The 10000-nt window shown below is 40.0% G+C and overlaps 1 protein-coding gene across 2 annotated transcripts in view; it reads right to left on the reverse strand.

Moving 5' to 3' along the window:
- LOC138016223 (endothelin-converting enzyme 2-like) overlaps positions 1-10000 on the reverse strand; it is an 89357-nt gene that overhangs the window by 78563 nt on the left and 794 nt on the right. For both annotated transcript variants that reach the window (XM_068863389.1, XM_068863390.1), the window contains exons 1-5: positions 9630-10000; positions 6069-6122; positions 5745-5858; positions 5168-5248; positions 1887-2014 (exon numbers count right to left, since the gene is read on the reverse strand). The exon at positions 9630-10000 is cut by the window's right edge and continues 794 nt beyond it. In XM_068863389.1, coding sequence (XP_068719490.1) covers positions 1887-2014; positions 5168-5248; positions 5745-5858; positions 6069-6122; positions 9630-10000 — 748 coding nt within the window. The remainder of the gene's footprint in view (positions 1-1886; positions 2015-5167; positions 5249-5744; positions 5859-6068; positions 6123-9629) is intronic.

The raw sequence follows: 10000 nt of genomic DNA on the forward strand, positions 1-10000 counted from the left end.
CATTAGAGACTCAAAAAAAAATCCGAGGTCCAGATGAGATTTGAACCCACGACCCTCCGTGATCTAGGCCGCGCAACGGCGGCTCAGTCGGGCTGTCATGCAGCAGGTCGTGAGTTCGACTTCGGCCGGACCAACGCTCCGGGTCTTAAAATAACTGAGGAGAAAGTGCTGCCTTTGTAATTACACCCGAAAATGGTTAGACTCTCAAGTCTTCTCGGATAAGGACTATTCATCCACTAGTGGTTTATATTTGTCAAACTGATGCGGGTGCTAGTGGCTGTGGTATTACCTGTCTTGCAGTCTCTGGAGCAGGAATCGCTGCACAGTAAATGTTTGGGTAACTTAGAGGCCGACTCGGCCAAGGGCATTCTAGTGGCGCCAGCATGGGCCACTCAGGCCTGGTATACTCAAGTACTACAAATGATGAGTCAGCGGCCTTTGGTATGGACTCCAGGTAGTCAGCTGCCAACAGCACACAAAGCGTGCAAAATCACCTCAAGCTGATTGCATGGCCCATTATCTGGGTACTCAATCAGAGGTGATCGTTTTCTGAGTACGTTACCGTGGTGTCTTTCTATTCAGAGACGGTACAGCGTTTATGCATCGAAATGAACTGCATTCTGTAGTCAGAGGGATTTCCCTCCACTCTCCCCTGGTCTAGCCCTTGTTTTTAGAGTTCTTATGTAGGGAAGATATCGATGACGTCACCTATTGTCATTAATGTGCCAATCAGAGCGTCATTGGCTGTCGAAACAAAGGGTCTTTTTTTCCTGCGGTTGGCACATTTGAATAACAAGAGCAATGTTTCCACTGAAACAGATAACTTCCCTCTACCGAGTTTCCCTCTATGCCATTCGGCACTGATCACTGCTAGATCAGCTTTGTTTTGTATGATTAGCGTTGAGAATACCAATTGTTCATCGTTTCTTGAAGGATGCCTTTGGGAGTAAGCCACCCTCAAATAGATATTATGGTATTTAGGATGTGCAGCAAGGGCTGCAATTTGGGAGACTCGCACTGGCCTTAAAGGAACTCGCGTTAATACTAGCCATGTTATTAGCGCTAGCAACAATACTTTGCTACGACCTAATATAACCGATAGTTACCTGAGAAAGTCTCAAGATGAGTGTGTGTTTGTTTTTTGGTAGTCATATCAGCAATGCTAGCACTGTTAGGAGCGTTTCGAGCTATAACTTAACTTTGTTTATTGGTTGTTTAGAAAGTACTTTGTAGTCTAGACGTACGTTGCATGTAGAATAAAATGGATATTTTATGACATTGTAATTTTGGAGTTTGGTTGGTGTTTTGGACTCCTCATGGTGTCCTCACACGCTTTGAAGCCTTCATGCAAGTACCGGAGGTTACGGTTTATGATATAGAATTGGAAAGTTAAACGAGACTTACCTGAAAGTTGAAGTTTCAATTGAATTCTATCTCATAAAGTCTAGTAACCAAAGGCATCTGACATGCCGACCTCTCCCTTCCTGTGCTTATCTCGAGCTCTCAGGCCTTGGCTACTAGTCCTCTTTATGGAATTGCTTTCTGTGTTTAAATTTTCCTCCACTATGAAGAGGAGGATTTGAAACAATGATTGTGACGTCACTCCCGGCAGACTAAGTTGATTCTTCATTTCATATGCCTTCGGTTACTACTATCTATGAGATAGAATTTAAGTCAAACCTCAACTTAAGGGTAAGTCTCATTTAACGATCCACTCAATCATCGTTAGGCTATATTAACTACATACCAAGAAATTTATTCATGTGCTTAGGGCGCATTATTAGCGTTGGGTTCCGAAAACAGCGCATCATGTGGTGTTACAGCAAAGACCATGTCAATGCAAGCTTATACCTGAGATAAACTGATAAATTAATAAAGTCACTTACTCTTTGGAGGTTTTGTTTACAAGCGTCGTCATTTTGCGCAGATATGATGGTGAAGTAGTTAGCACAACATCTGCTTCACTTACGTTCGCTCCTTTAAAAATGGCATGCATATGATCCAACCACGGAAACTGAAACGTCAACAGCAATATTCATAATGTTACATGACGTTGATGAGAATGTTGTTACGTTTCACACAGGTCGTTTCCATTTTTTTCTTTTGAACTTTTGAACTTGATTAGTTTACAATTATAATTGGACGTGTTCCATCCTCCGGTGTTCGTTAAATTGTAGTGGAGCCAAAACGACCGTGAATGCATTTGTGGGTTGGAGAGATTGAACTGAATGAGGGGGTTTTCTTCTATATGCTGTGTTTTACACCGTCCCGTTGTTACCAAACTGGTCCTTTGACAGCGATGTAAATTAAAGGGACGAAAATTGAATCGAAGGTGCATTGCTTTTCAAGAGCATAGCATTGAGCAACTCTCTCTACTCTGCAGATCTAATACAAAACAGGTGGACGCAAAAAGGACCTTTACCCAAACGTTGTTCTTTTTGTTGCACGCACTTGAAGACCTGGAACGACCTTTGTTCAATTGAAAATGATTGAGTTTTTGTATATTTATTGATGAATCGATTGAGACTTAGTAATTGTAATTTAGAACATTGGAAGTGTGACAACGTTACGTCATGCAATAGACTGGCAACCGGTAAAGAAAATGTCTCTAGGGAATATGTCGGGGGAAATAATTACTCGATTATGCTGCGTCGGATGCCATTTTGAAATCTCAACCAACATTGAGCGTAGCAAGGAATTGTGGGTACGCAAAGCTATAGTTTGTGGGTAAAGTACCGGGGAACTAACGAAAAACATGTGCACACAAGAAATCAGTTCCCAGTTCAGAGCCCGTGCATGTACAAGGTCGAGATCTTGTGAACGGTCGAAGCTCTTTAATGCTCCCAAAAAAAAACACCATGTTTTGGATTCACTGCCGAGTTTAAGATCTACGACGCGACGGTAACAAAAACGTCATTTAAAATTGCAAGTTCAGGTTTATCAATATATTTTGTCATTATGTCGGTTTGTCTAAGTTCTAAAAACTAGCGCAACATCCCAGGAACTTAATCAGGAAGTGCGGTGTTGAAGCTACGACAGGAATTTCAAATTCACTACCTTGTGTTCACGTTCTTCGCAGATTTGCCAAAAACGTGAAAGAAATGTACAAAATGAAAAAAGGCAAGTGCAGAGCGTGCAAGCTTTGGTTTTTGCTCATGGGTAAATGAAAAAGAATTTTGTGTTCACCTTAGTGCCCATAAAGAGTGGTACTCAGGTACCAAGGCTAAGTCGATGAAAATATGCTGTATTGTTTGCTATTGTTATCAGATGTTGTCTCAGCCCCTCATCAAGATCGAGAGATTTACAATGATCGGTTTCGTTTATTTGCATGGAGGTCGCCTATATTTGTCTTGGGTGTAATCATAAACGTCGGTAATTTTTTAACGATGAAAGGATATATGAAATGGATCATATATTGAACTGCGGATATGAAATCAAGTGAACCTATGATCCTGGCATTTATGAAAGAAGTTTTTGCAATTGCGCAGATAAGAGTGACAAATTCAGGACTTCAAAGGGGTTTTGACCCGTGACTTCGCGATACCGGTGTGACACTCTAACCAACTGAGCTATGAAGCCACTGACGTTGGGGGCTGGCCATTTGTGGGTTCTCATTTTCCCGTGAGGAATGAATCGACGATAAAATGATATATGAAATGATAGATGAAATGATGTATGAAATGGATCAGATATTTTTACTTGAGCTTATAATTACAAAATCTATTTTGTAAGCTTTAATTACTTATGTCAGTTAGATACAGAAAAGAAGCATTTTATGGAATCAAGTTTCAAAAGAATGCTTTTTAGGTCGATAGTGCCGAAGGATTTCTTCAAATCATTCAATCACGCCATTAACAGAGTATTATCAATTTTGATCTAAAAAATCGTTAGCCTACAGTGAGGTCTGGAGAACCGTGCATGCAGAGCTGGGTAAATCCAGACTGAGAACCATTTTCATTCATACAATGGTGTCAATGGTTATTTTCGAATCAAATTTTTTCCAGGGTAGGTGAAAGAGATATGAAAAAATATTTGTTGAGGGCAGACTTAAAGCCAGTCTTACCACCATGCCACATCGATTGAATTCAAATTCTCCTTAAAGAAATACTGACAGCATCGGCGGCAATCACTAACAGTCTGCGTGGTCAGGAGAGGATCGTGATGGTTTGTCTCAGGTAGATACGAGAAATAGCTTCAAGCAGGGTGTCATAATCAGTCGGTCTTAATATCGTAAAAGTGAAAGATCGCCGGACTCTAGTCAGAGCAGATATGAAATTGATGTCACTATGTAGCTATTTGTGATCAAACACAAGTCATTCTTCCTCAAAAAAACCACGAGGAAACTGCCAAATGAAGGATGGGAAAATAGAGATTTCCGTTTTCGAATAACAGGCATGGCCATCGCAAGTTCTCCGAGGAAATTAGAGCAATGAACGGAAGGGCATGGCTTCAAATTCAGTTTCGGAAACCGGCCGGTTGGCTTAGTTAGTTGACTGCTGTGCGGGAGGTCGCGTTATCAAAACTCCGAGCCAACCAACACTCCTCCAGAGCCTTTAAGCAGCTGAGGAGAAAGTGCTGCCTTTGTAATGACATAGGCAAATGATGGATAAACTCTTTAGTCTTCTCGGATAGGGAAGAAGTACCTTAGGTTCCCTCTCACAACCCTTCAATGTTTCATAACCCTGATGTGGGACGAAAAAGAACCCGCACCGCAGTATTCGCAAAGAGTAGGGCGCGGTGTTCCCGGTGATGCGGTCTGTCCTCTGTAGAATATGATGGTTGGGAGGGTAAATGCTCGGAGATATTAGCTACACCCAGGTACTCTAATATAAGAGGGTAAAGAGAGAAATATGATATATTCTTTGATTGCACTCACGTGATAAGACGGCCATGTTGGTGCCAAAACAATAGAAAAAATGTAGCTCAAATTTTGCATAATAATAGAGTCAAGACTTTTTCGCTTTTGTTCTTTCCACCATCATGGCCGCCGTGACGTCAGGTGCAATCAAAGAATATGATAACATGATATCATAAACATGCACCTTCCCACGTATTCCCCCAGCGCATCATTTCAGCTGAAGATATTGTTAAGCGGCTAAGCAAAATGAGCGGTCTGACCTGTAAAATGCCAAAAGAACTGTTATGTTCTTAGGGCTTTTCACTTCACCTGTGGTACAAGCTTGATGAGTTGATGGAGCTTAATTCTTCTGTAAATACCATCCGCTTTGTCTTCGGCCGATGTCGTAAACTGTAAGGCGAAAAGTGGTCGATATTTGGAATCGTTATCGACAAATACTTCATTGAGAGATTCTATATCTCTTATTTGACTGACAAATCTATAAGGCCCATAATCCAACCTTCAATACGACTTTCTTGTAGCCTACTTTTGTGCTGAACGGGTGTTATCATTTTACAAGAGTTGCGCTAAGCCCGCGTAAAACTCCGGGAAGTTCAACATTTTTCTGTAAAACCCGACTGAAAGTTCTCGCTTTCGAAGCAACTCATCCGACAAGAGAATTAATAACAATGATGTTTTAGCTCGGACTCTTCGCAAGTTTGGGTCAGTCTCACCCTGGCCTGTGTAACAGACAATTTATTACGCAAAGCAAGGCCCCGTTTCACGTATTGTAAAGAATCAAGTCCATCCTGAAGGTCCTGGAGGAAACCCCAGATGTAACAATTACCATTTGAGGCAGAGGGCTTCCAACAAACTGAGACGATTTAAAAATATGAAAGACGTTCACCTTCGCAAGTTTTTTTTCAAAGTCCATAATCTCGCGCATTTTTGTCGTCGTGTTACATAAAGTTCCAAGAAGGTTTGCAACTGTAGCCATGTATTCTACGTATATATCCACCATCTGAAATAAAAGAAAAATAAATAAAATAATTATTTCTTAGTCTTCCTTCGTTTAAAACTGCTGTGCCAAACTTGTCAAAGAGTATCACTGCGTACGTGTGGGCGGCATAGCTTGCATAACCGCACCTTGTCTTACCATTGTAACAAGTTACTTAAACCTAATTCACCTAATTTCAAACTACTTTTTTGACATCACATGTTATTAACTTACCTCGGGATGTTTGAAATATATCTCTCTTTGTAGACTTAAACCAGACTGATCGACCTACAATGAAGAGCTAAGTAAATCATCATGTTACAGATTCCCGTGAAGCATATGATTTTCAGACTCAACAACGTGCCCATAGCTGATGAACGTTGCTCTAGGGTTGTCCATAGTAATTTAAGTATGCGGGAGTTGACTGATATGGCCTCTCTTTGATAACGTGAATATACGCACGGCCATTCGAACAACGAAACCGAGATATGGATTACGAAAAGTCAACATGGAAACATCAAGTTTTATTTAATATTGTTGCATAGATCAAAAGTTGGTGATTCTCATGTCAGTATCAAACATATGAGCAAAACATTCAAACCGGTACTCCTTGTGAAAGAAATGCTTGAAAGAGGAGTGAATTTGAAATCGCAGGTACATTCGCGAAAGGAACATCTTGTCCTCTATTCGATTCCTCTCTTATCATGGACAAAAACTGCAAAAATGGTCTGTCAGCTGGTGATCAACGTGTAATGAGTGTCAAAAGAAATTGTGGTCCGGTTTAAAGTTAAATCGCGTTTAGAGGTGTGGGGCGATTTGGGCCCTGACGATTGGTTTGTATTATTACTGGTTTGCCAAACCCAGTCGGAATCTGCGTTTTATTTCTCGGTTTTTTTGTTTTTTTTTCCGTGTCGGGAAACGTCCTTCCTGTCATTCCCCTACTAAAGTGGTGTTTTTGTGCATAGAGTCTTCTGCGCGTATTTTGATGGGTTTCAGGGGGTAGGAGAAATGCGTAGGTTTCTCTGGTGGACACCGTACAAATTTTTATTAACCTGCAATGGCATCGGAGTCATTGTAACACAACTGGTGTTTTGGCGGATCCTTAAAAAAAAAACCTTTATGGAACTCAAGAATGGAACGTCAATTGGATAAACAAGACAGGCGGTGGAAAATAAATATCTGGAATCTTAAAAGCGACGAGTAATGGACTTCGACAACAATCTTTCGCCCGTCGAGCCGTAATCGAAGTGACGTGTATTTCTAACATTTTACCAAGTGTGATGTTATGTACAACACTGAAACGAAATGAAAAATTCTGTGGTAGCTTATGGGTAGACAGAGAAGGAATCGAACACCTTAAGTGGATCTGTGATCTCTGTTGTCTGGCTATATGTATTTATTTGTACTCAACTCTGCACAGTTTTTAGAAATTTGGCAACCAAGAAATTTTTTGAAAGAAAGCTTGCCGCCTATTTTGTGCTTCATTATTCAAGGAAAACGTTCTTCAGGAAAGGGTATGATCCTGAAATTTATTTTGTTGCATATGGAAATTTGACAAGATTGGGTTTCTTGTCCTCACGCACGCAACGAAATAGGATGGGTCTTTTGCCTCTAATAGCAAATATGTTGTTTGTTTCATCACATTTTTCGCTGGGAAAGGTGGTCTTTATGGATTCATCTTGTTGTGTAATATTCGAGCTTAACAAACTTGCATATGTGCGTTGAAATGTGATACGCAAGGAGAAGAAATTTTTTCTCTGTGACAAATGATTAATTTAACCTCAGAAAAATATCTGTTTTATCATAATAGTGAAAACTGAAGTCTATTTGGTAAGCCAACAACATTTCTTTAATTTATGTTTGGATTTTCAATTACATTGCACCCGCCGGTCAGCCTCATGATTGTGTAAATAGTTCACCCTGAAGTCAAAATAGATGCGTTTCTCAGGAACCCGACAAAGGAGGCTTCCTGACCCGAAAGATGAAATGTAAATATTCAGTTAATATTACAACAAATTTAAAAAACCAAAGACGGACGTTTCTTGGCTAAAAAGTACGTTGTTTTACTCTGAAAACCTTTGCCTAGCACTTGATCAATTTCTTCCTTTTGACAGAACATCATGACCTTTCCGTTGATTAATTAAAGTCAGAGACTGCAGATATTTTCGTGTTTTTACGATCGATTGTCATTAATCTTTCGACGAAAATTTGATTCAGAGTTATATATAAAAAATATATTATATTTATCTTCATCTGTCTTTTGGCTTATCTTTTACTGTTAACTCCCGGCTTTTTTGGTCCTTTTTTGCGCAAACGTAAAGCCAAAAATTGTTTTGATCTGGCATCAGATTAGACAGAAAAGAAGAAGGTTTATAAAGCGGAAACAACATCTTCAGTCCTTCCTTAGTGTGTGCAATAAACGTTTGCTTAGTGCAACATGATCAACATGAGATGCAGAAAAACGTCCGTCAGAGCAATTTGTAGTTAGTTTTTTTGTAGACTACTTATTTAAAGAATGTAGGAGTGAATTCTACTCAAGCGCGTGTTTTGTTATGTTTTAACTCGATTTATTACCAAAGCTTAAAAAACTAAAAGACCTCAAAATGGGACAGGACATTACAAATTATTAATCGTGTGAACGTGTGAGCCAAAGGGCTTCTGCTGGTACGACGTCTGGGTGACCCCTCAAATGGTCTTAATGACCTCCCATTTGAAAAAATTAACTGGAACGCGGCACTTCAATACCATCCAATTCAGTGCGGCACCGCGGAAATACGTTTTTGTGACGTCTAAGTAACTGGTCAGTGGTCATCACCATCAGGCATGTAGAGTTCTGAAGTGTGTTCTTAGAGTTCCATAAAAGGTCGGTATTTTGCCTGATAGTAAGGTGAGAAATATCATTGATACTGCTCGCTTTTTGTGAGTTTGATCCCCTGAAACTGGTTTTTAATACTTAAGTCTCGTCCGTAACGAATAGCGGTACAAGGGAGTCATTTTGTGTGGAGTATATTGCAGTTTGCTGACTCGAGCTGACAAAGCTTCAAGCGCCAACGATGGGTATCCAGGCGAAACAGAGAATTGGTTATGTATGAAGCTTTTCGCAAGGAGTTTTGAGACTGGATGGATTCAAAGTGTAACTTGCATGAAGCGACAGAGGTAAGTCGTATAATTTTCACACAAACTTCGTGTTAACATGTCGCTTGTTCGGCTCGTATTGTTCACTTATTTATTCATTTATTTATTTATTACAGATTCACTCCACTAAATTACAAACAGATAATTACTTAATTAATTGATTTAGTTGCCTTGGACTCGCCACTTGCGAGTATTGACCTTCACGAAAACAACAATTTCATATCGAATGCAACTTCAGTTTGGTTCCGGCAAAATATATATTGTGAAATGACAACTCTCCAAGAGTATTCGCTCTAAGTTTTAACTTTTTTCGCTGTCGACAAGACTCATGGCGAAAACCATTTCAAAGCTGCCGGCATTTTGTGTTTCCGTTAACGTGTGCCGCTGACCAGAAAAATTCTGCAGCGCGCCCCCAAAAACCTATTTCCGCGGTGCCATTCAGTGCATTCTGTTTTTGTGTAACACGTACCACAGGCAACCCAGTGTACGCTTTATGGAGCGTCTAGGTTTTACTATTATTCAAGAGTTACAAGGCCCCACGTTTTTAAGTTAAAGTAAGAATTCTTATGAATCCTCTGAGGGAAGATATTGAAACCTGCAAAAAGAAGCTTATTGTCATTGATATTTCCTTCTTTGCTTTGCATCATCTGTTCAACTTACCTTTATGAGGTGTTTGGTTGAATTCAGATGATCATTAGTTACTTCAATCGAGAAGAATGGAGGTGCTGGATAATATGTGCTTTGTAAATGTTGCAGTACTTTGTGAATGTCCCAAGAGGCCTTGTTCCAGCTTCGGTCATAACAAATACTCCAAGATCCAATCTTTCTAATGAAATCCAGCATAGGCCTGGGTCCTAATCTTTCAATCTCTTGTTCATCCATGCATGAACTATAAAAGTGCTTAGTCTTGACAAGAGCCTCGTTTTCGTAACCCTGGTCATCTGACATGCGCGAATCCTGAAGAAGCTCCTTTAGTTCACCCTCAATTACTTTGGAAAGTTTGGTGAAAGTTGAATAATCATTGTAACTTT

The sequence above is a fragment of the Montipora capricornis genome, chromosome 9 (genome assembly GCF_036669925.1).
Source record: "Montipora capricornis isolate CH-2021 chromosome 9, ASM3666992v2, whole genome shotgun sequence".
Taxonomy (NCBI): Eukaryota; Metazoa; Cnidaria; class Anthozoa; order Scleractinia; family Acroporidae; genus Montipora; species Montipora capricornis.